The 27,924-nt window shown below is 37.9% G+C and overlaps 1 protein-coding gene across 3 annotated transcripts in view; it reads right to left on the reverse strand.

Moving 5' to 3' along the window:
- Positions 1-27,924, reverse strand: part of LOC109425664 (mitogen-activated protein kinase kinase kinase 13) — a 126,259-nt gene that overhangs the window by 40,830 nt on the left and 57,505 nt on the right. For all 3 annotated transcript variants that reach the window (XM_029878889.2, XM_029878888.2, XM_029878890.2), the window contains exon 3: positions 5,546-6,007. In XM_029878889.2, the coding sequence (XP_029734749.2) occupies positions 5,546-6,007 (462 nt within the window). The remainder of the gene's footprint in view (positions 1-5,545; positions 6,008-27,924) is intronic.

Genomic DNA, 27,924 nt, shown 5'->3' on the forward strand with positions numbered 1-27,924 from the left:
ACAACTTTCAGTCTCAAAATGTACTGTGCTCCTGGGAGCTTGCCTGCAATGTGGCTCCCGTACATGGGACTACAGCACGTGTGCATCAACTCTGAATGATAGCTGTATGCTCCCTATCTTTGCAAAAGTCGAAAATGCTAAAAGTTCATGGAAAATGCTCATTTTAACTAAAAAAAAACTATCATGCCAAAATTTTAAGTCCGTCTCTCAAGCCTTAGCCACGGGGCCTAAAGTTCTTACGTTTTTTCGACTAAAATACCCAATTCTACTAAAATCGATAATTTTAGGACCCTGAGGGGCCAACAATGTGTTCATAATTGCGATATTTTTTTTTTTTAGTTATTGACGAAAATCGATTGAAAAATGAATATTTGACCATTTCTGGAGATCTTAAAGGGAATTTACCATATTTTGCCCAATAACTAAAAAAAAAAATATCGCAATTTTATCGGTACCACTTGGGCTTCAGATACGGACTTCAAATTTTGGCATGATTGGTTTTTGAAATCATTATGTTGCAATATTGAACTTTTAACATTTCCAACTTATGCAAAAAATAGGGACGGCCTAATGCCTACGCTATCCGTGTTAGGGGTCATTCAAATATGACGACCATCATTTAGGGTTGAGGGGTATGTAAAAATGTGACACTTCATGTATTGAGTAGGGTGGGGCGGGGCAAGATGGGTCGCCTAAGGATGGATCACCATACCTTTGTAAATACAAATCGTATTGGTTTGTATTCGTCCGCCAGTCTTTGATACACTAGTTAGCTATGCTAAAAGTCCATGAAAAGTTCATTAAATAAAAAATATGATGTTAAACAAGCAGTTTTAAAAAGTGATCGATTTTGCGCCGTGAAAAAAGTGCGGGGCAAGATGGGTCACCTTTTAAGTAATTCACATTTTCTCAACGAAAAACGTCAAAATATAAGATTTGTTCCGCATTCATATATGCTCCATATCCATACTGAGTAAACAAGACCTACTAGTAAACATTTTATAAATCTATTTGGAATATAAAAAAACTTTACGATTTGTGTGGTCCTAAGGCAACATGAAAATCGATGTTTTCACTAAAAAATTATCATAATTTTATGTTATAATTTTGAGCGTTCATTCCAATTGATTGAAGTTATTCATGAGATAGTCTTGTAATAAAAAAAATAACTTTTGAATGCTCCAAAAATACGTTCAAAATTAAAGGTGACCCATCTTGCCCCGCGGCCGTTTATATGAAGATTATATGGAATGTATCGCATAAGAAAAATGGCTAAAACCATTTTATTTTTTATTACCAATGAGAGTGAATAATTTTTCGATCAATGCCCCAAACTTTTGTATATTCATGCTGGTCATCTGACAAAATTATTAACATAATCAAAACATGAGTAATGCGCCCGAAAATAGCACTGACCCATCTTGCCCCGCGACCCATCTTGCCCCGCCCCACCCTATATGAAAATGCGTGACAGAGTGGGGGAAAAGGGGTCTGAAATTCCCTAAAAATGGTGGACGCCATTTTCAAATGTCGTCATTAAGTAACATCTTATCCCTTGGGATGTGGCCTTTTTGTAGTACTTTCTTTTTACGAACCAACTTTTCAAATCGCTAAAAATCGTGGTTAACCCTTATGTGGCCGACAGAGTACCTAGCGCCCATTTAAAAAGCAAGTGTAGAAAAAAGCAAAAATGCTGTTCTTTTCAATTTCACTGAGAATTTGCATCCTTTGAGAGATACGTATTTTGACCTCAACTGTATTAAGCTCGTTTCCAGTGTCTCGTACTCGACTCGAAATGAGGCTATTTATCATTGGAAACGATGAAAGTTTGAAGAAAGGCATCTTTCCCCACCTTACTCTATTGCATTCGTCTTTGTTGCAGATCATATCACTTAACATGCATAGGTGGCTCCAAGATCTACAACTTACCCTACTCTACTATCAAATATTCCTTCCCGAGACAACTGTGGGGATGCAGTGGATTCCACGACATCTAGTAGCACCGGTTGCCGAACTAATATTGCTACCCTTTCCCGATTCTGTAGGGACGTGGCCGGCGCCGTTATTGATTTTCAAATATTGAACTCACGAATTGTGCTCATTGAGAATGGCTAGCTAGTCCCAAGCCTCACATTCATTGGTTCTCTGTGCAACTTCGATTGTTCTGGTCAATCACGGAGTAGCAGTGAAATTATCAACATAATTTCAGCCAAAGCTGAAAGTATCCGTTTATATTATTATCACTCCTTACTAAAATACGATGCTTCATGAGAAACAAAACAAACAACGATTCTTTCCGGCGTTCGATTTGAATAGGTCTTAAGTTTGCTTTAATTCCTTTGCTGATTCGATTCGACCTATTCTATTTTTTTTGTGAAGTAAAGCCTGTATCCGCAATAATCGGGACACAGAAATACAGCTGTTACTCTGCAATAGATTCATTAAAATTGCTGGAATTTGACCTAATAACATCTTCAGATGTGTTCATTTCACATACAAAAAATCATATAAATCGGTGCAGTAATTTTTGTTGTAGCAATGAAAGAGTAGAATGTGCGCCAGTGAATTTTGTACAGCTCCTAGTTTTGCTTGTCAGTGCTGTAACTTTTGAATTTTGCAAAGGAAATGGCTGAAATTTTGAACACAAATCTCTCATTCTGCATTTGTTGCATAGACAAAATTTCAAAAAAAATCGATGCACTATTAACAATTTTATAGTCAAAACATATATTGGGACTGAACGTGATTTTAGCCCTTCGAACAGCAATTAGCCAGCACCCTTTATTGTTTCGATTGTACTATTGAAAGTACTATACCAATAATCATCAAATTTTGCAGACATAATATAAACTACCATCTGTAAAAATTACATGAAAATTGGCAGATAAATTCAAAAGTTATGATTAGGTTAACATCATGCACATGGAAAACACGAAAAAATTTCACTAACACTCACCCCTATCAACACCAGTAGCTTTCAAACCAATTGATTAAAGTTGATGAAATTTTGCAAGATAATGTCTCTGTAAGTATCATAACTGCTAACGAAATTTTATAATTATCATCACAGAACTTTGAACTGTAGCGTGAAAGAAACGTGGGCTTCGTGGCCGTGCGGTTAGAGGCGTCAGTCGTCTGGCCGTTACGTAAGCCTCGGAGTGTGGGTTCGATTCCCACTCCAGTCGGTGAAAACTTTTCGTCAAACGAAAAATTCTCCACTGGACCACTGGGTGTTTCGTGTGTTGTCCGTTGTCTTATGTATGTGATTGTTCAGTCTGTGCAACCTCTGGTTGAAGACGGTGTAGTGTCTTTTTATTTTATTATGCGAATGAAAATTGGCCATGATTGTACAAAATGCTTAAAACCACGTCTGTTTGTTTTTCATCCACAGTTGAATGCATCGATTTTTATGAAATTCGGCACAAATAATAAACATACACCAAAGAGTTCTCAGTCAATTATTTGGCCAATTTTACCGATTTATTACAGAGCTACAGCCGTGCTTCTGTGTCCCGATCATTGCGGATACAGGCTTTATGTTCATTGAAAAGCAAATAGAATTGATCGTTTCTGAAAAACTGATACACATTTTCCAGTAGGAAGAAAATCAGGCAATACCTAGATCCTTCCTCTAACTGTGTATGGAAACCTAGAGTGACTAGAAGGGAGAGTGGCGTCATGTTCCAATTTTGACGGGTCTCCTGCTCGTTTGGAACGGGAATTTGTATGGAGTTGACAGATGATCGCTGTTTCAATTTTGATATTGTCGCCACTCTTCCTTCCATTAACTCTAGTATTATTATTACACATTAATATTTATTAAAGACACTTTACCACTTATGTGGCATTCGTCTGGAGTCACTCTATAGAAACAGGATTTGAAAATATTTCTCCGTTATCTCATATAAAAACAAAAAACCGAAAACTGAGGAAATTCATCTAGTTTCGTCCTAATCGACGAGTTCATGATTATCCCTTGTAAGAAATTAAAGTTAATATGACCCAAACAGGTATTCTAAACGTATACTAGGTCAAAGTGATTCGCCTACCGCAACATCTAATGAGGGTTAGGGGCTGTCCATTAACCACGTGGTCATTTTTTTGGGACTTTTAAACCCCCCCCCCCCCGCGTGGTCATTCGTCCATACAAAATTTTTAATTTGTCCATACAAAATTGTCATTGGCCGAACCCCCCTTATGACCACGTGGTTTATGGACAGCCCCTTAAGTATCTTAGAAAGATTATAAATTGAATGGATTATTGGCTTTTTCAGTCTATAAATAAACGGCTATAAATTGGCATGACCTGACGTTTCGGTCCCGTATATTGGACTTTTTTTCGAAGGATAAGCAGTCAACCGTATCTTGTTACGATTATCCATTGAAAAGGATCCAATATACGGGAACGAAACGTCGTGCTATGCCAAACTAGCCGTTTCAATCTCATAGACTGAGAAAGCCATACCAGTACAAAATTCCTCTCAGTTGTATGCATCCTCCAAATTATAATTTGATGTTGATGAACTTTCTCCAATACATTGTTCTGCAATTACGAAGACCTATTGATTGGAAATCAGCTAAAGGCATTCCATACTGAGAATACTATAAGGTATTTTATGAAAACTTTCGATAACACGTAGATTTTTTTCAAAACAAACACTTGTTTTTCGGTTTGATTGAAAAAAAAAAACATTGATAACATTGAAATGTTCAATAGCACCTTCCTGATGCCTTTTCTACACACTCGGCAACCCTTGGTGCGTGCACCAACCTGTTCAACCACATGCTATCCCTCTAACCCTATGCCTAGGGGCTGTTCATACAAAAATTTTAAAATTTGTGTGGAGCGTAGACTTTGGCCAGAACCAACCCCCCCAAAAAAAGTCTACGTGGTTTATGAACGGCCCCTTATCAATGAAATGGAAACAATCTGTGTATCGCCTTGACAAACCCAAGGTATTTACATATTCTAAGGTAGTCTTAGATGTCAAAACTGGCTGAGCGGCCATTATTTTTTCACCGTGAGAAATTCTGAAAACAAATACCCCCCCCTCAGCAAATTCCTTTGAAATTTGGCTTCCTCTGCTTTTCCCCACAAACTAAACGACCTGCTTAACCTTCCATTATATAAAAACCTTGGACAAACCTATGCCAGAGACGACCGGGAGTCACTAAACATGGACTAAAAAGCAAAACAATCCTTACACGCGATCTGTAGAAAAGTGTGTTAATGAGAAAACACACAACAACCCGTCATTCATCAAACAGACGTCACCATTGGTCAACAACACTCGGCGCCCACGTATTGCGAGTGCAAAGAGAACATACCACCGGTCGGGCCGACCAGTACGTGCTCAATACTATAAATAGCCCTGCAGCCAGAAGGCCTGGAGTCGCGCACCTTATCATTATTAGGAATCACTTCCTTTCATATTATGTCAAATAGAGTAAATTTACACAATCCGTCCAGTTCTAAGTATGGACTCACAAAAAATAATTGTTTGTAACATTATCCACAACCAAGAACCAATCCGTCCGAACTTACTTGAATTTCACAATGTTCTCGTGGTCCAACTTCCTCAGGTGTTTGATGTCCGTTTCCTTGACCTCGCGGACTTTCTTAACGGCGACCAGTTCGTTCCGCAGTTTTCCCCGAAAAACGGCCCCCTGGGCGCCGGCGCCGAGCCACACCAGATCGGTAATGGTATCGAAGGGAATTTCCCAGTCTTCAGTCTGTTTGCTCTTCATCTCCATGATGTGGCTTTTGCCGATCAGCGACAGCACCGGCCGCATACACCCGAACAGCCCATCCATCCAGCCGGCCGGTTTGTTTGCCATCCCCGGAATGGCCCCCGGCATATTGGGCCACCCGGTCTGGCACACGTTGTCGTTGTCAACGCTGCTGTCCGTGCCGTGAACGTCGTCCCCGGCGACGGCCTGCGTGTACGCTGGCGGTTGGTCGTTTTTGATGCCCATTTGGTCGAGCTCCTGGTGGATGGACATCATGCTGGAAGAGGGATAGAAAGAGGAGAATACTTCGATTAGCATGTGGCGGAAATAGGTTCTACCTACGTACGTTAAACGCTTAATATGTTAATTACCGTCGATAAGAGTGGTTACCCTAAAAGGATAACAAAAATGTAAATAATACAATTTTATCAATGGTTGATAACTAATATTAGCAGCCCTACAGCCATAACTTTAAAGGAGTTGGTGGTATTCAGAATGTCCAATTTAGAGTGGGTCATCGTTTATATGGAAAAATGAAAAAATCAATGATATCCCATCAGATCAAAGCTTTTTTGATCCCATTTCAGGACCCAAAAATGTGGGCAAAATTTGAGCACGATCGGTTATGTCTACGTTTTGCGCATCGCGTTTGAAGCTTGTATGGGGTTTTACATGGAAAAACACACTTTTTTACATTTCTCTCATAACAAGCTCGAATTTTTCTAAAACCATGTAACCGATAAAGTGAAAACATAGCCTAAGGTGTCCTGAAAAACTTTGTCGAAGACCGCGAAGTGATCTGATGGTTATGAAAAAAGTTATAGCGTTGGCATTGCTTGGCGAAACAGCATGATTTTGTTGCTATTGTTATTCCTTTACATGTTAAAACATAAACACATGCATGCGGTTCGTTGGTTATAACTATTTTCACAAGCATCGGATCGCTTTGCGGTCTTCAACAAAGTTTTTCAGAACATTCTAGGCTATCATTTTATAGTATCGGTTAAAAAATTTCAGACAAACTTTATCAACTTATGATAAAAATGCAAAAAAGTGTGTTTTCCCATACAAAATCCCATACAAATTTCAATTGCAATGCGCAAAGTGTAGACGCAACCGATCGTGCTCTAATTTTGCACAGATACTCAGGACCCGAAACGGATCCAAAAAAGCTTTGATCTGAGAAAACGGTTCCGATGACCCACACTAATGTCCATGCTTTTCCGTTCAGCCACATGAAAAATTGTCATTGGAAAAGAAAGCTCTTAGTTAATAACTGTGGAGGTGCTCAGAACACTCTGAGAAGCAGGCTTTGTTCCATTTGGGATGTTACGCCAAGAAGAAGAAGTATATCAGCGTTTGTAATATTTAGATAATTGATGGAATGCCAACCAGTTAGATAACTAAATTGACCGATGATGTTACCATTTCAAAGATTATTTAGTAATAAAACATGTTTTAAAAACAGCCGGTTAGATGTTTAACCCGCAAGCACCCGGGAGTCTCTTTCATAGTCAAGGGGAATAGTTGTGCTAAGATATGCATGGTATGTCCCCCTTTACACCCCCCCCCCTCTTCTGATAGTCGAAAATACGTGGCTTTTTTGTATTTTTTTTATATATTCCACTTGTTTTTACTCAAATTTCATCATTTTTCCAATCATCAATTGTTCTCACTGATCCTTGACATGCAATGTATCATCCTACCTATCATAGTCTGTTGAAGTTGAATGATCACAGAACATAGTCTACGGTACTCAAAAAGCCTCGATGCACCCCTAGAAAATTCACGGTACACGAATTGGGTGATCTAGGTCATCCATACTACGCGGAAATTCAATTTCATAATTCAGTATTCATATTCCAGTGGACATCTGACTAGCAACACATACATATACTCGTAATATTATGAGGTGCAACAGACACAATCGTGTAAGAATTACGTCAATAGAGTGAAGATAGACAAGAGTAGAGCATGAGACCTTGAAAGTCCTGATTCCAGAATAGTTTGGAAAATCTGGAATATCTCATAAATATCCAAAATAAATCTTTGCGGAAGTTTTCCAAGAAATATATTTCTATATATGCATAAAAGTAAAACATGGAAAAATTATTGAAGTAATTCTTTAAGAAATACCTGAAGCAGATCTTTGAGTAATCTCCGGTAGAAGCCTTGGAAGAATTGCTGAACCAATAGTTGAAGGAAATTTTGTTGGAATCCTTGTATGAATTCCTTAACGAATCATTGAAGGTATTCCGGTGAGATTTCTCTAAGTAATTCGTGAACTAATTTTTAAGCAATTTCTGAAAGAATTATAGGAGGAATATTTGGAATAATTCGTTAAAGAATTTTTGGAAAAAAATACCGAAGTATTCTCTGGAGAAATACCTGAACGAATCCTTGTAGAAATTTCTGAAGAAATCTAAGAAGTTTTTCTTGGAGAAACCCTTGGATGAATTCCTGAAGGAATCAATGGAGGAATTTTAGCACAAATGGAGTACTTAGTGAAGGGATCATTGAGAAAGTTCCTAAAGAAGTATTTGTTTTTTTTTCAAGAATCCATGCCCATGAAGAAATCATACAAATAATTTATGTTGGAATCCTTAAAGAAATTCTTGAATGAATTTTTGAAGGATCTTCTAAAGCAACCTTGGAAGAATTATCGAAAGATTACTTGGAGGATTGACCTGAGAATTCCTAAGATGAATACATGAAAGCATTCTGGAATGGATCTTTGGATTGTTATTTGCATACTTAGATAAATTACTGAGGGTATTTTTGGTGCAATCCTTGAAGAAATCGTAGGAAGAATTTCCAGAAAATCTTTTGAGAAATTCCTGAACGAAAAATTTAAGGTTGTTCGCATTACAAATGTGATGTTTATTTATATTTCTTAAAGTTTTATTGTCACATGTCGTTCCGAGAACTTGTAGTAGACAAGTATATCTTCTCATTCGTGCTGAAAAAATTGTTTTTTTTTTTTCAAGTTTCAAGTAGTTATGATTTTTTGAAATTAGAAAACACAAAAAAAAAAACACTAATTTGATTTGATGCACCTGATGGATTTAGATGAAGTGACTTCGTTTTGCATGCCTATCAAAATATAGGGGTGGACTTGAGAATCGGAGAACATTTTCGAAAAGTGAACAGGCCTAGTGTGCCTGCTCAGTGGCGATAAGACGAAACACACCAAATAATATACATTTGGGCTTCCCTTTTATAAAGAAAGCAGTACAGATATGATTGTACAAGAAATACCTACAATTCAAACGATAGTAAATGAGCTGAGCTGTAGTCTCTGAGCATTGCACTGATAGCCCGACGACAACATAGTGCCAGAAGAGAGAAAATTATACACAAGGCAAGAGCAGAGGAAAGTTTGATATGGCCAGAGAGTAATATTTTAAGAAAGTGGGTAATTACGCATGATTATAAAAAAAAACGATAAAAAGGTGTCGTAATAATCTGTTTTCATAATAAGAAAAACAATGAAGAAGGGTACTCATACCTCACTTCGAATCAAAATTCCTAAAATATAAACATGGTTGTCAACTTAGTTATTTTTTGCATATTTTGTCCCTATGCAAACTTGAACCCAGTCTTTGTAGGACAGCCCATACTACAATCGAAGTTTTACAAACTGCAAAATCTGCATTTTCATTGGATCCTCGATTGGGACCTGTAACTCAGCCGAACAATTGCTCAAAATGAGAAACTCATTAAGGACCCATATAGCCGAGGCGGTAAAGGCACGGGTATTCAGCATGACCATACTGAGGGTGACGGGTTCGATTCCCGGTCGGTCCAGGATCTTTTCGTAATGGAAATTTCCTTGACTTCCTTGGGCATAGAGTATCTTCGTGCCTGCCATACGATATACGCATGCAAAATGGTCATTGGCAGAGGAAGCTCTCAGGTAATAACTGTGGAAGTGCTCATAGAACACTAAGCTGAGAAGCAGGCTTTGTCCCAATAAGGACGTTACGCCAAGAAGAGGAGGGGAGAAACTCAAACTCAGCCGGAATTGGGGTGACGACTTTTGGTTTTTTTCCTCTATCCTCACCATTGAACTTGAATCTAGGCGGACGGACATCGCTTGTTCGCGGCGGATTTCCCAACCACTTACACCGCTTGGCCAATCTTATCATTCGGAACGACTGTGAGATGCGACGAACCGATAACGACCATACTTCGCCGCTTCCATGATTATATTTATTGGCGTTGTTTGTGCCTCTGTTTTCGCTGCAATATTTTGTTTTATATAGGGTAACTGTACCAATTATGGCACTACATAAGGAAAACTATTTGTACAAAAATAACAAGAAGGCCAACGAATGTCATCAATATGTTAAAAGATAGTTTAGTTTCCATACTTTACAGGAAAAATATAGAAACGGAGCCAAAACTACTTTTAGTATTTATTACATCGTGTGCCAATGATAGGAACCCTGTACCAGTTATGGCTACATTTTTTAACTTCGGTTCCTTTTCGCACTATTTGCATGCATTTCTTATGGAGTTAGTCATAATTGGTACACTATGGCGAAAAAGGGTGCAAGGAAGCCGAAATTTTAAGGAAAATGATTTATTTCTACTATAATTTGAACAAAATGTGGAGTTTAAATGAGTGCAATCATCTTTTGTGAACGTGATCTGTTGTTCACATTTTTTTTATTGTTGATTTACATCGTTAAAGGGTGGAAATCAACTATGGCGAATAATTAGTATTATAGCCATAATTGGTACACTTACCCTAGAGGTGTTTTGACGCTATAGAGAGAAAACGATTCCGATGAGGAGGTGAGACCAAAGGCCAAGATTTTCCGACTTGGCTGCGTGCTCCACGCAAACTTTCACCTTGATTGAAAATGTGAGACAGGTCCACTTGGTGACGGCTTGAGAGCCCAAAATAGATTTTGATGCAAACTGATATAGTTTAGACAGTATTTTGACATGAGAGATACCATTGACTATCATGACCCGAGTAAATGTTTTATTTAGAAGGTATCATGATTATTCAGTTTCTGGAGGTTGTAGATAAGTTTTCTAATATATCACTTTACAAACGTTATTCTTTTAATTTACATATTAGTGTTTTTAAACGTAGGTTCAAAGCAGTGACGACCTGTTCAAAGGTCGGAACACATCTGCGTTTTACGGCTTTGATGTTTACTTTCCGAGGAATTCCTGTGCACACAAACATCATCCGGCAATGTTTAATATGAGGGGATTGTGTGCTCCCTATAATAACACCTAGACCACTAGAGATAACGCGACCACCACGCATGTGGCTCGGAGCAACCGCACTACAGGTCGGTTGTTGAGTCTTGTCTTATCAGTAGCTATGGGTATGTCATGTGCAAGAAATAGCCGAGAACGACAAGTGCGTGTCATATGTATTTGTGTTTTAAAAATGTGTTCTTCAATATTCTGCAATTTAGCGATCGCCACAATAGTTTACTGTTTGTTTGTTATTGATATTTCTTTTCAGAAATCGAAAATTAGGACTAAAGTGTGTCATCTACACATTTTCAAAATCAGGTGAGAAATATCCATATTTTACGAAGGTCGTCAGTTTCGCTACTTTACGTTAAGTATAACTTTATTCAATGGCCGATCACTTTGTGGTCTTCAACAAAGTTATTTGGCATACTCAATATTAAAATATTGAGATACTATATATACTCAATATTAACCCGTTAACGCCCAAGGTGCCTCACAATTTAAATCTTCAAATAAATTTGTTATCAAAGGTCAAGTTCCAATAAAATAAGCATGATTTGACGAAAAAAATGGAAGTCTATGGTGTAGCTCCAAAAAATTCTTTATTGTGGGTCCTCAATATCTGATAATTTTCTCGAATTCTATTTCAGCATAACATCTACGCTATCGTTATATTCTGATCCGTATAGATACAATACAGCTCTAAACAAGTGAGGGAGATGATAACCACTCAAAAAAAATAGAAAAAAAAGACTTATAAATTGGGGCAGAAATATAACCCGATAAACGCCTAAAAGTATGCAATTTCATGTATTTTCGACTGTAGTGTTCAACATTTCTCGTTTTTTTTAACAAATCTAATAAAGACAGCTCATTTTGTGTACCATAAATAAACGTTAAAATACTTTAGAAGTTAGATTTTACACAGATAATGATTTCTAATAAAGTAATTGAGTTTTTCCTTCAGCACCTCACAAACTCTCTTTACGTACCCACCATACGTAAACTTTTCAGAAAATTTGCATGTTGCCGGATCCGGCCCGCGAGAAGATTTTGTGCGGTCCGCGGCACAAATGAAGAAATATATTAGAATTTGGCCCGAGCATTAACATTTTTAAATAATTTCCTTCTCAAGTGAAATGTTATTAAAAACAACTAGTTATATTGATTGATTGAGGTTTATAAATGTTTCAACACTTGTATAATTAGCAGATTGCGAGGAAGAATCAGATTATGACAATATGAAAGTTTTTGTAAATGTATGATAACTCTTGCTAACATTGAAAAGTACTTCTAGTAGCTTAAAAAAATAAGATCCATCAGCTCTAGTATTTCATAGAAGCATCATTAGAGCCCTTCGTAAAATAGTGCTTTATAAATGCCATTACATCTTTCTTTATAATAATACGAATTTCAATATTCTGGAAGAATTTGAATATACTCTTACTAAAATTCCGCTAAAAACTGAAAAAGTGTTGAAACAAAAGTTCTATTCTCATCTTTAGAATTCTAAAATTTCTATCGATTTAAAGTCATTATCTTGTCCAGCAAAGCTTGGATAACTGAAAAAATGTGTTATCGTCGGATTTTAAATTCTGGCCCGTCGATTGGTATGGAGTCTCACCTGTGGCCCGCGGCCGTAAAAGGTTGGGCAGGCCTGAGATATACTCTACATGGCTTCTCCATTTATGTTTCTACTACTCCATGATTTTTTATTCATGAACAATATGTGGGTTTTATGGTGTTATTCTGGACACTATCAAAGTAACATCGAAAGATAATGTGTCTTTCGGCTACATGAAAAATGATAAACTAGAAGAAATCTCGGGAATTGCTGTATAAATCCTGAGCGAGGATCCCGGATCGTAGAAAGAATTCCATTATGATTGTTCGAATATGTTTCGACAAAACACTTTGAAAGTATACTAAAATGAATCTGTGTAGTAATTCCAGAAAAATCCGTAGCTGGTTAAAATTTCTAAAAGAACCCTTTCAGGATTTTCGAAAGCAATTCTGGCAGAAATCCCTGAAGTTATTCCTGAAGGAATCCCGTAAAGAATACCTGATGGAATTTTTAGAGAGATCATGACAAGAATGCCGGCCAGAAGCTGAGCAGGCATTCCTGCAAGAACTATAGAAGATGTCTCTATGATCTTGGATTGCCTGAAAAAAATCTGGGAAGAAACATACATTTTTCATATTTTTTTCGGGAGGAATCCCTTAAAGAATAACAAAAGGAATCCTGGAAGGAATCTTTGAAGGAATTCCAGCACAAATCCCTGAAGGAATGCAGAAAAGAATAACTAAAAGAATCCTTTCAGGATTTTCCAAAGCAACCCCTGCTAAAATCCCTGAAGAGAACTCCGGAGCAATCCGTACAGGGTGCGACAGGAAAAATGCGAAAACTTCACGACGCTATCACACGCTTAATATGGGATATATATGACTATTTTTTTCCTGAAATATTTGAGTTTTAACATGTGATAATGCAAGCCTGAAAAGTGGTTATCAATAAACTGCGCGCCCAATGGTCATAAGACAAAATGATTAAAACTGTAAAAAAATTGCTTTAATTCGATGAAAAACCTGGCTAGACTAATCCAGAGCCATGGAGTTTCACATACTAGATGAAATAAGCACATTTATATTACTAGCGGTTCCCGGCAAACTTTGTCTTGCCTACTGCGATTTTTTGACGTTTCTAGTCCCTAGCCAAGTTCAAGGCGTTCAAAATGTATGAAAACCCGATTTTCAAAAACTCTCAATTTTTCCATGTTTTTTGCCTCATAAACCTTCCTTGGGTGAAAACTAACAGAACAAAACTCAGACGACCCGAATCGGACTATCCGTTCGCAAGTTATGCGCGGTCCCTGTACTTTTTAGTGGTTTGAAAATTCGGATTGTCTTCAGCTTCAGGCTCCGTCTTGTAAAGGTTAGTGACCAAAATGGGATTATTTTTAAATAACTTTTCAGAAAATTAGCCTGTTAGAGATCATAGAACGTTGAAACATAGTATAGTTAATGTCAAATGGACGGAAATGAGGTTTGAAGTTGAAAAACACTTTCGCATTTTTTCCTGTCGCAACTGTACAGCAATCTCGGAAGCAATATCTGAAGGAATCCCGGGAATAAACCTGAGAAGATTCTCGAAAGGAATGCCTGAAGAAATCCTGGAAACCTCTACCTTACTGTCTTCTTTGTTCTCTATCCCAACCCTCTATCCTACGCTCTATCATAACCTTCAATCCTACTCTCTAAGCTATCCTTTACCATAACCACTGCCCTATACTTTACCGTACCCTCTAGTCTATATTGTGTTTAATCGTACCGTCTACCCTACTCTCTACCCTAACATTTTACCTACTCTCAACCCTACTCTCTATCTTCCTCCTTCTCTACCAACTATCCTCTAGACTAACCTTCTACTCCAATCTCTCTACTCTATCCTTCACCCAAACCCTCTACCCGACCATCTGCTCCACCGTCTATCCTACCCGCTACTCTACCATTCTCAATAAGCCCGATCGATAGGTACGCATATTTCATGGTATCTTAGCTCAAACTCTCATTCTGTGGCCACCATCTTTGATATGGTAAGCCATTTTGGATTTTGAATTAGAGTCAAATATCAATTTTTGACTTCTACTCATGAAGCCCGATCGATAGATACCCATATTGCATGGTATCATAGCCCAAACTACCATTCCGTGGCTGCCATCTTGGATTTGGATATAGTCCGCCATCTTTGATGTCAAAATGGCGTTAAATATCGATTTTTGACTTCTACTCATGAAGCCCGATCGATAGGTAGCCATATTGCATGGTATCATAGCCTCAAATTACCATACCTGCCATCTTCGATATGGTCCGCCATCTTGGATTTCAAAATGGCGTTAAATATCGATTTTTGACTTCTACTCATCATGCCCGACCGATAGATACCCATATTGCATGATATCATAGCTCAAACTACCATTCCATGGCCGTCATCTTGAATATGGTCCGCCATCTTGGATTTCAAACTGGCGTCAGATATTCATTTTTGAGTTCTACTTGTGAAGCCCGATCGATAGATACCTATATTGCATAGTATCCGAAGCAGCATTGCCGTTAAAAAGCATATATTCTGGAGTTTTGACCGCCATCTTGGAAGCTAAGCCGCCATCTTGAATTTCAATACCCCTGCTACCACCTCCACATTCTAAGGAATGTGTATTCATAATTTGATTCAAATTTCTTGACGCATTTCAGAGTTATGCCTATGCTCCGGCATACATATATCCATACGTACATACATATAAACATACAAGCATATAAACATACAATCATACATACATTGGCTTTTGTATGTATTGATTAACAACTCTGCCGAAGAAATAAACTGTAAATTATTATCCATCGTCAAGATTCAGGGAAATAATTTTGTTTTCGCATTGGAAATGAAGCTCACAGATCGTGCCAATATGCATTCTTTGCAGCATCGTTTTCGCCACCTAGTGAACCAATCACAAACTATACTGTCCTCTATGAGCAAGGTATGGGTGTAGAGAACATCTTCTCTGAAGAAAGTATTCTAAAATTTTGCATAATTCTGGAGATATTCACATCAAAAGGACTGTCCTATTTATAGGACGCTGGGCGTTCGGGGCATCTGTCCTATAAATAGGACGCTGGGCGGATATGGTTTAAAATAACAAAAAACTAAAACTTGTGATTTCTGCATAGATTCGGCCATGTTTTCCCATTCTAACTTCAAGCTCGTTCAGTGTCTCCCTATATTTCATTGATTTTGATCAAATGTGGACCGTAGCTTCTAGGAATACAAAACAACTGATTCAAAGGGTAAAACTTAGCATTTTCAAATTTTTATGCTTTCCATATAGCGTATGTGTACAAGCGATTACGGCACCGATTGATTCCGTTCTTTTTATTTTCATGCGTGCTGTCTTCTAACAAAAAATACAAAATTATGAAACAAAACAAACAACGTTTCAATCCTTTGTTTTTCGTAGGATGAAATGGGAGCCACATGCTTAATAAGGGAACTAATACCCTAAGTGCTGATCACACTAGTACCATGCTTTAACAAGATTGTATTAGTCAATAAAATCTGTAAATTGCCTTTAAAATGGGGCTATTTAATGTAGTTTTAGGCTAAAAAATCATGCAATGGGCCTTTTCATTTGACGTCTTAAATCAGCTGATTGTTCGGGTGTTTGACAGTTCTTCTATGAAGATGACACGTTCTTGTTAGCAGCTGTTGTTCAAGCTTTGTAAACAAATGCATGCACGGATCTGTCACATGAAAAGGCCTATATGGGTATATGTTAGGTTGTCCCAAAATTTGCACATGGTCGAAAAGCTTGGGGGCTCACCCTGCAAATGATAGCTAAGGGTGTTAGAAACAAACTTTTGTATGACGGCAACTTTCAAAAATGACGTTTAGAGGTCGCCCCGGCGAGATTTTTGAAAAATGGCCATTTTTCGTAATAAATTTCATACAAATATTTTTTACCATACAAAAATTGGCAATACCCACTATTTTTATATTTTTTACAACTTGATATGGATCCAAACTTCATGGGAAAAATAATTAACGACATGTTTTGCAGGTAACTTTTTGATACTGAATTTTTGAATTTACTAAAATTTGTCATTTTTTGATATACTTTGCATTTTACCCATCATAAAAAGTATCTGAACCTAATGCTAATTTAAAACAATTTTCATAAAAAGATAGGAAATTTTATGAGGAAAAACTTTGCCGAAGACAGCATGGCGTTTTTTCTATCCGTTTTAGAGTTATTCACGATTTACTATTTGGTGTAATCTGGATTTTTAGGTATTTAAAAAAAATCACAAAAGAACTGCCCAAAAACACATACAAAGTAAAAAATTACGCATGCTCAACGAGTTTTTGTCTTGATTGTGTTTAGGAATTATGGTAGCATCATTCATTGAATTTTTCTTTCCGTTGACAAATTCATTTTCTTTGATCTAGAAAGGCGCAAACTAGCGAGAAACTTTATCATTAGGTACCATTTTGAGATTCCTCAGTAGGCCATGGCATTTATAACGGTTATGTACTGACAATGGTTTATTCGAGCAAAATACACATTCAAACGCACGGCACATTTTCTATATCATTTAGAAGGTGATACATTCCGCAAAACATGCCGATCTTGTTTTTCAATGATGTTGCTCAAATCGTTCAAAGACATGAATAAAACGTTCTAGTATCATTTTGATCAACAGATATTACGATAAAAAATACGTCACTTGTTTACGTCCAAAACTGTTGTTCACCAATAATAGCCTACCTTGTCTTTTTGTATGCCGTGTATGTTTTATGGTAATCAAATTGTTCTAACCTTGGATAACATTACGTTAACTCACTGGTTCATCTCATCCTACCCGTTTCAATTTTCCTCGGTGTATCTTATTTTCTGTGTTGATAAGATAGTTTAAATCAGTAGATGTAAAAAAACACATGCCCTGCTTTTCAGAATGTCTTGAATTGGAACTTAGTATCTAAAAATTGGTATTCTTACGTAAGATGTTCGTAATCGCGATTTGAAATTGGCATGGATCAACGTATTCGCCTTTATTCACTTTGCCACTGTTTCCTGGGCTGTTTCACTGGTCCAGGACTCATAAGTCTTCATGTAGAAAAATAATTGAGAATATCGACAGGAAAGTAAGATAAACGCGAAAATATGGCTCAACATTTTGTAGAGAATATCTTTAAAAAATCAATAGTCTGTACGAAGCTTGTCAAGAGAACAAGCTTTTCAAGAAATTTTTGCTAGTTAATTTCCATATGAAGGGATTGAATAACAAAAAATAAAAATCAAATAATGATGTCACCATAATTCCATAACACAATCAAAACAAAAACTTCTTGAGCATATGTGATTTTTTACTTTGTATGTGTTTTTGGGAAGTTCTTATGTGAGATTTTTAGAAAAATACCTAAAAATTCAAATTTCACCAAATAGTAAATTGTGAATAACTGTAAAACGGATAGAAAAAACGCCATGCTGTCTTCGGCAAAGTTTTTCCTCAAAAAATTTCCTATCTTTTTATGAAAATTGTTTTAAATTAGCATTAGGTTCAGATACTTTTTATGATGGGTAAAATGCAAAGTATATCAAAAAATGACAAATTTTAGTAAATTCAAAAATTCAGTATCAAAAAGTGACCTACAAAACATGTCGTTAATTATTTTTCCCAAGAAGTTTGAATCCATATCAAGCTGTAAAAAATATAAAAATAGTGGGTATTGCCAATTTTTGTACGGTAAAAAATATTTGTATGAAATTTATTACGAAAAATGGCCATTTTTCAAAAATCTCGCCGGGGTCATCCGACGACATAGAGCTGGGTGAGATCATTCCGAGTTTTTGCCAATGCGTTTTCATGAGGACTCCTGGAGTCTGTAATATCTGCAAATTAATCTTGTAGCTCTGGTGATGCCCTAATATTGATGCGATAAAATGTTAGAAGAAAGTGATTGCAGTTCACAACAATCATTGAGCAAATTTAAAATAATTGGCTTGATTTCCTCAACGGCTGTCGATCGCAGGTACACATGGGACTACTCTTAGTAAAATACATCAATTCGAAAATAGCTATCTAAGCTTGAAAATTTATTCTCCGTATACTCTAGTTCAATACTGTGGGAATCGCGCGACTATTTCCGTGAGTCGGTCGGTTTTCTCGGTAGGAAGATGGGGACGCGAATATTGAATGCGAAATCAGAAGCGCGCGATAACTTTCGTGGGAAAGTCGGTTTTCACGGTTGTGTGAACGATCAATGCGCGGTGACGCGTTTAATATCGTAGACGTATTATTTCATGCGAAATACCCTTAGGGGCTGTCCATAAACCACGTGGTCATTTTTTTGGGACTTTTCAACCCCCCCCCCCCCCCCGCGTGGTCATTAGTCCATACAAAAAATTTTATTTGTCCATACAAAATGGTCATCGGCTGAACCCCCCCCCCCCCCCTCATGACCACGTGGTTTATGGACAGCCCCTTACTATCGCGACCAAATAAATCATGATCGGGATGAAGACCGTGTCGTGTATTTTCATATAACTAGTGGATCATATCACCTATAGAGACCAATTAAGAGCACCTCTGCGTCCCCACGACCCGCATGTACTTATATACAGTATAGTTGTTGATACAGTTGTTATATGCAGTTGTTGAAAGGAAGTTGCAGGCGTTATATACAAGAAGTTGGAAGGAAGGGAAACGACTTTTTCAATTCGTTTCCGGTTCTAGCGATGGCTATGAGCATATGAATATTAGACTGGGTCAACAAAGTCGATTTTTTGGAACAAAGCTTTTTCGATTCATTTTAGCGTCCAAAGCAACTGTTCAAAATTTGGAAGCGATTGGTTGCTTCCCCGTATTCCGCATTGCGATTGAAATTTGTATGGAATTTAGTATGGGAAAACGTGCTTTTTTGCATTTTTCTCATAAATTGAAATTTTTCGTCCAAAACGATCTAACTAATGACGTTGAAGTATAGCCTAGGATATGCCGAAGACCTCAAAGTGATCCGACACTTGTGAAAAAAGTTATAACGTACAGATTGCACGGTGGTGCTTAACATTTAACATGTAAAGGAATAACATCAAATAAAATCTCAATTTTTGGCCTAAGTTACCAGGCGAATAACTTTTTTTACAAGTGTCGGATCACTTTGCGGTTTTCGGCAAAGTTTTTCGGCATATCCTAGGCTATACTTTAACGTCATTAGTTACATGGTATTAGACAAAAGAATTCAATTTATAAGTAAAATGTAAAAAAAGTAAGTTTTCCCATACTAACTTCCATACAAATTTCAATCGCAATGCGGAATACGGGGACGCAACCAATCGCTACCAAATTTTGCACAGTTGTTTTGGACGCTAATATACATTGAAAAAGCTTTGTTCCGGGTTGATACGATCAAATTTAAAGTTTCTCCATACAACGTTGACCCACTAATGAATATACATGAAATGTATATGTACAGAAGAGAGAGAGAGAAAGTAGATAGAAAGATACGAAGTAGGACGAATGGGATGGGCCAGGAATTGAACTTAGCACCTTCTGCATACGAATCAGAAGCGGTAACCACTAGACCGCCAAGCCCGTCTAAAATATGATGACTACAAGGACTTAAAAAAATGCCAATGTCGATCTTCCTAGAATTCCCTTAACTCTCAAATGCAGTCATGTTTTGGAATGATTTTCGACTGCAATCGAAAGACTTGCTAAAATGCTATTCGTTGTTCTGAATCGACGTTATTGGTCCTTTTTCTGAGGATTAGATCAGGAAATCAACGATGTCGGACCAAAATTCAAGATGGCGGATATAATCCAAGATGGCGTCCACAATTCAAGATGTCGGCTGTTTCAAGGAGTTTCAAATATGATATGAAATCATGCAATATGGGTACTATGGGGAAGTCCAAAATCCGCGGTCTAAAATTGCAATACGGGTACCGTAAAACGGGGTAACTTTGATAGTGCGACAGGAATTGTATAGTTTATCTATGATTCCTCCAATCAGCTAAGAAAAAGCCAAACGTAGGTAGTTCAAAACTATATATATGAAAGCCCATCTCAGACATATTTTCAATCAAACCAAGTTTATATTCAACTTTATGGGGAAAAAATAAAAATTGTTGATATTTTTGTCATTTGTCAACCCCTTCAAAATCTGCTGTACGACTTCATTTTAATTATTTATTCAATAAAGGGCTTTTTATTCTCGGTTGCCCCATAATACAGTATTGTTCCGATTTTATCACGCCCCTTTTCGAAAATGCTTTTAAATGTTCTTCAAAATTCATACGTATTTTTTATATTTTATAAACTGCAAAACGCATACAATCTTGACGAAGAGGGGAAACAGATTTGCTCTCAAATGTAACAGCAAATGAATGAAAAATGAAGGACTGACGTGCGGAGGCCGTGACAAAATCGGAACATTACTGTAGTAGATTCCGAATTTGGCCTTGAATTTCTTAACGAAGCCTGTTTTTACGAACTGGATGTAAATTGGGGCATTAATTTCCATCAGTGTACGCAGAATATGCCACCGCAAGCGAAAAATAGGCAACAAAGAAGGCACGGCAACAACGCTTTGTTTTTTCGTTAGCAGATAATGACAAAATCGCTCCCGAGTTTGTTCACAACAAAAACGGTAGGTATGTTTGTCTCGTTCTATTCACATCGTGATTTTCGCATTGTTTTACAACTGAAACTCAACTCTGAGGTTTGCAAGAGTCTTATTTCGTCCAAATGCTTATGAATTCGATAATGTGGGTCGAAAATTTCAGCAGAAAAGCCGGAATATCAGCACACGCACGGCCAGCAATGTTTGTTTTATTGCTCTCATCGCCTGACATGCGTTTGTTGCGGAGCGCCTTTGTTACCAACATGCACCGCTTAGGACAAAGCGTTTGTTTTTCGGCGTGATCCGTTTTTCGTACCCTGATTTCCATACATCGAAAAACCCTTAAAAGTATGCAATGCCCTTCTAATTTCATGTGTTCAAAATTTGTTTACAAAACATTCAAAAAACAACCCAAAAGAAAGAAAACTCGCCATGAATAGCATGTAATCATATGTTGATGTACCGTAATTTATTTCTACAAAGATAATGATTTTTGATAGCTAAACTCACTGTGTTTTCAACTCCACAAACTCATTTTTATATGTAGAATTTTGTAAAAAAAAACTTCCATGTTATGATATAAAATTTCAATCTGATATGTTTTTACAAGGCTTCTCTCATCATGTTGATACTCTTAAAATTTCAATCTGTGATTATTTTTTAAGATTTGCTGTGTTTTTCAGGGCACTATCAAAGTTGAAAATGTGATTTTCGCTCATAGGAAAAATAAATAGTGACCCAAAATATTTAAATCATTAAATCTTTTAATTGAAATCGATAAAAAATATAAAACTAGGGGGCATACTGCTACATGGAAAAAATATTAAGGAAATTTGCAGAACAACTATCAAAGTTACCCCGTTTTACGGTACATTTGGTACAGGTAAGATGTCCAGAGTCCGAAATTGGCCACCAGAATATGCAAGATGGCAGCTCAAAATTCAAGCTGGTTACTGTTTCAGGAGTGTTAGGATCTAAACCCATACAATATGGATTTATTTAGTGTGTAGAAGGTGTCTGGAATCCAAATATGGCAACCAGAGTCAACAATATGGCAACCCAAAATCCTAAATGGAGGTTTTTTTAGGAGTTTTAGGCTCTCAATCCATGCAATATGGGTAAAGTTTGTATGAAGATAAGGTTCGTAGTCCAAAAATGGCAACCAGAATATCCAAGATGGTGGCAATAAAATTCAAGATGGCGGCATAAAATTCAATATAGCGACTGTTTTAGGCTCTCAAACCATTCTATACAGGTAGGCTGAGTGTACCAGTTATCGCCATAGTGGTTCCCTATTTGGCCATAATGGTTATTTGAGATAATTCAAAGTTTTGCATCATTTCAAGAGTTTTAATGACAAGAAACAATTAAATTCTTGATCTTAAAATGTTCATAGTAGGTCAAAGTTTGAAAACTTTCTAAATTTCCACTATGGCCAAATAGGGAACCACTATGGCGATAACTGGTACACTTACCCTATATATGAGGCCAAAAATGACAACCAAAACATCCAATATACACTCTTAAAAAAATAGGAATTTACACGTGACGTAAACCATCAACGTATGTAAGCATTTCATGACTGAATGACAAATTTGACTCAATTTTACATCCATCATGTAAGTTAGAGTTGGTTGCACAAGATGTCAACAAACCTATCTGACTAGATAGGTAGAAACAGTTTTACATTTTTCAATTGCCTCACAACTCGGTGATACAGCCGAGAGGTATAGTCCGTGCCTCTCAATCAGCGGACCAGAGTTCGAATCCAGTTCAATTATTTTGCTTACGTATGTTTATTCTCTCGTTTCGGCTCTAGCGATTGCTAGCTCGGCTTTATTTGTGATAGAAGACGTAAGTTTGTGTCAAACGGGCCGCTCCTTTTATGTGCATCCAAGTGAACTTAAATTTACATGATTTTTTCTAAGAGTGTAGCGGCCCAAAATTCAAGATGTTGGGCAATTTTATCATTCCGCGCGTCGTTTCAAGCAGAGCACATTTAGGTACTGGGATGATGTTAAAGAATATCAAAAAAAAAAAACAAAAAAAAACAGACGACAGTTAAACGGTATTTGGGATTGAGGCATGAAAAGGATTTTTTTTTTCAACGGATAAAAGCGCGATATTTATCAATATCATTCTAACTTGAATTCGGTTGAAATGGTTTTCCGAAGGCATGAGCCATCTCCGCTAGGTGTATTAATTAGGGGGTTTGACATGAAAACGTTAAGGTGAAACATCAAGAAACCCTGCTGCAATTATGCATACAAACTTTAGAGGCACAAATGTGATGAACGAAGCCTCGAACCAAGCCGCACTTGTTTATTCTGGCTTTGCTCACTTGCAAAAAGGGGCAGCTTTTCCAAATCGAGCACATTTGCTTACGAATCTTCAAGATTGGTGCTTTTGAAAACGTGCGTAGGGGTCCAAGTCGGTTATTGTGGCAGCCATATTTGTATTCTCTGATGTTTCTCTTTAACCTATTCTAATCCTCAGAAAAAAAACCAATGAAGGTCCGTAACGTCGGATTAGAACAAAAACCAACATTTTAGATGGTCTCCCAACTCCCAAAGCCGAAAACTATTCCAATACAAGTTTTCACAGTCGATAGCCCTCACATTACCATGTCATGTTTCAAAATTTGGAAACTTAGAAAAAAAAATCATATAAAAAACCTTTAAAATAAACAACTGTTGAGCTGCTTACGAGCCACTACTTATTTTAAAAATATAAAACATGCAGCTTATCAGCATTTAAATATTGGTTATTGATACCCCGGACTACGGCATACACCCCATGCGAATTTATATACGTTTTGGTCACTTGACTCAGCAAATATTCTTATCGTTCAGCTGATATTTATCGACCAGCTTTCCAGATACCTTCGACACACTTCGAGTACCTACTCTGATTAGCAACAACGGTCGTCAATTGGTTTCCTGTAAATTGCGCGCCGCCGACGCAAGCTCACAGATATTCCAATGCCACCAAGTTAATATTGTAGACCCAGACAACGACGACGACAGTCGGTGGCGGTGTCGAGAAAAAAAAAATCACGAGGAATATAGTCACGTAAACGCGTCTTTATCGCCCGCGTGCCTGTTCAACAACGTACTTCACCGGCGAACGAACGAGAGCCAACGGATGAACTTCAAACCTGGGTGTAGGATTCCGACTGACAAGTAAACGTATCACTGGCGAGATTCCCATAGACTGCCATTTTAACGATCGTTTTGAACTTTTGTAGTGAAAAATCGGAAAAGGAATAGTTTTCCTTGTGAGACCGAATAACTAGATCACCAAATGATGATAACGTAAAATGAGTGATTGATTGTCAAGAAAAAAATTCCAAGTTTTACGTCTGTTTGCCTGTGACATACCCATGGTGGTACTACTGGTGGGAGAAAACAGGCCGGATTGTGTTGTGCTTTCGTACAAAAGTCCCACGTGTTCATTAACTGACGCAAAACAACGCGATGCTCTATCTATACAGCCGTAGCCATAGGTATAGACAAACGGCAGTTGTTTGTCCGGGATTGGGAACACTATACGGAGAGATAAATTATTATAATGGAAACAAGCAAACCTCCTGCTGCTGCTGCTTCTATCTGATGGCTGGTTGGCTGAGTAAAACTCCCAGGTATAAGTATGGGTGTTGCAGGCAAGGCCCTCGTCGGTCGGTTGTTGTTTTCTCCCGCGGTTGTATTAATTTGCAAATCAAATTTATACGCGCGAGAGAAAGACATGGGAAAAAGCATAGACTGCCGTCTGCCAGATGATGAAGCTTTCGAATTATATTGAAAGGAAGATTGTAATCTTGCTATCAAACTGTTTCAATCTTATAAGCAGTTTGACGAAATTAACCACAAATTAACCGCCCATAGAACATGTTAGCTGCCAGCCGTTTAGGCCTATTGTAAGCCACGAAGTTTGGGTTCGAATCCCACTCCATTCGCAGAAAATGTTTCGTCAAACGAAAAATTCTGCATTGGACCACTGGGTGTCGTATCCCAAAAAACATTTTTAGTCGAATATACTAAAATAGGTTCTTAGAGCCATCATAAACCCAAAATAAAAGCTATAAGGTTTTATGATGGTTCTCGAAACCTCTTCAAGACTAAATTGGTCATCAAAATGATACTTGGGATACGTTGTCCGTTATCTAGTGTAAGTTATGTTCAGTTCAGTCTGTACGTAAGGTGGCCCACACTTATATGAAAAACAAAAATTTCCAAAAATGCCAAGTCTTACCTCCTCAATCAGTTGTTTTAGACTCCCAGAAGCTACGTTCAAAATTTGAGCAAAATCGGTTGAGCCTAAGGGGGCGCTCAAAACGCTTGAAATTTGTATGGGAAAACTTGGCCAAATGTATGCAGAAATTTAAAGTTTTCGAATTTTGCCGCTAGGTGGCGCTATAAGCGTTCAATAATCAAACCCTTTGGTATTATTGTAGGTGACTGCCAAACAACTTTGTCGAAGACCGCAAAGTGATCCAACGTCTGTGAAAAAAGTTATACCCTAGGAAAAGTGAGGATAAACTTTATTTGTATTTTTCCAATACATGTAAAGGAATAATATCAATAATGAAATCTCAATACTTTGCCTCACTTTGCCTAGGGTATAACTTTTTTCACAGCCGACGGATCACTTCGCGGTCTTCGACAAAGTTCTCTGGCATATAGTCACCTACAATAATACCAAAGCGTTTGATTATTGAACGCTTACAGCGCCACCTAGCGGCAACATTCGAAAACTTAAAATTTCTGCATACATTTGGCCAAGTTTTCCCATACAAATTTCAAGCGTTTTGAGCGCCCCCTTAGGCTCAGCCGATTTTGCTCAAATTTTGAACGTAGCTTCTGGGAGTCCAAAACAACTGATTTAGGAGGTAAGACTTGGTATTTTTCGAAATTTTTGTTTTCATATAAGTGTGGGCCACCCTACAGTGTACAGTCTCTGACTGAAGACGTTAGTGTCTTTAGTTGCTAATTTAAGACAAATTAGCAGACGACCTGCTATCGTAAAGCAGTAAGCAGGTGGAATGGAAATATAATGCTAAAACACGGCTTGTTTAAATGCTCATTGGTTACCTGGGCGAGCTCCCATTCATTTGGGCAGTCAATCGAAGGTGAACTAACAGCCAAACTGGTTTTAAGCTTCAGTATTATTACCATACCGCACGAGTCAGATTTTTATCTGACTCCTGGATGCAAATACAGCAAAGTAGGTAGATAAGAAGAACTCTGATTGCGGTTTGGCCATGGATTGCAAAACGTTCACCGTTTGATGGTGCCTTGAGTTGTTTTTTTCTTCTTTCCCACTGGAACTGGAGTTTCCCTTCATTTCGCAGTCTGGTTTGACTGGCTTTGGTTCATTGTACGTACCTATAGGCTTTTTGGAAACCACCTAATACGTTTTATGAGCAACATATGCGCAGCGATAAGCACGTGCGACAGTTTGACCTGATAAACATTTGTCCAGCAAATATTTGTTTGCATGTACTAGAAGGAGTACTTTGTAAATAAATGATTTGATTTCATTTACACTATGAGTGACCCCATAGAAACAAGTACAAACATGTTTGTATAACTAAGAAAAAGATACTGCCCTAAATATGGATTGATTAGACGGAACACGATTGATTATGTCGCAACCAATTTGTTAAAAAAAATAAAACATTTGATGATAACGAAAAGCCAATGATAACTCGTTTCATGACAAAGTTTCAATCATGTCGCATTTTTTTTGGACCAATTTCTCAAATCAGTCACGCTGAAAGGTCAATGTTAAATAGCGTAGTTAAATGTCTACAAAAAAGGAATAACACCAGTTAAAAAGTCATCAATCAATGCTTATCAACTGTGTCGGTTCAACGTTTCAACTGTCTATGCGATCCGTTGTTTATACCCGCTAATCAGAGCTGAATCTCTTAAGGTTGAAGAAGTCGTCATTGGAACGGTGAAGGCTGGCAACGCGATTCAAACTTCTTGTAAGGTCCCTCAGCCTCTTGCCATGCAACTCTGGTCCCTACACCCTAGTTGGAATCGATCAGGATACGTGCAACCTTAGCGAAGATCGGGTAACCATCTGGGTCTTTGATCGTATGCTGACAGAGACAGAAGGTTTGCTTGATGGAGTTGGTGTTAGGTCCTGCGAGCCTGCCGAAAAAAAAAGCAACGAATAATCAAAATGACCCGATACAATTGACGATGAACCACGCAATTGGCAACTCGATGGGAGGAAATGTAGATCTCTCAATTTCATCGGGAGCACCCGCATACTCGCTGATGTATTGAAGGATCGTGGATTAGGCATCGTAGCGCTGCAGGAGGTGTGCTGGACAGCATACATGGGGCAAACGTTTAGAGGTAATCATATCTGCCAGAGCTGCGGCAACAAACGCGAGCTAGGGCCAGTTGTCATTGTGGTGATATGCAGAAACGCGTGATCGGTTGATGGCCGATCGATGAAAGCATGTGCTGGTTGAGGATCAAGGGCAAATTTCAGCATAATTAATCTGTGCAGCCCACACTCCAGAAACGCTGATGATGACAAGGACGCGTTCTTCGCGGAGATCGAACGCTAGTACGTCCACTGCTCAAGTCACGACGTCATCATCATCATAGGAGACCTAAACGCTAGGCCAGGAGGCGGAATTCAGACCAACTGACAAACGAAACGGGCCTACGGCCTATCGCTTCATTTCGCTGCCTCCAAGAACATGGCTACTCACAGTACTTTCTTCCTACACAGCCTCCCTTATAGTTGCACATTGTGGCACAAACATCGACTCT

The sequence above is a fragment of the Aedes albopictus genome, chromosome 2, assembly GCF_035046485.1.
Source record: "Aedes albopictus strain Foshan chromosome 2, AalbF5, whole genome shotgun sequence".
Classification (NCBI taxonomy): Eukaryota; Metazoa; Arthropoda; class Insecta; order Diptera; family Culicidae; genus Aedes; species Aedes albopictus.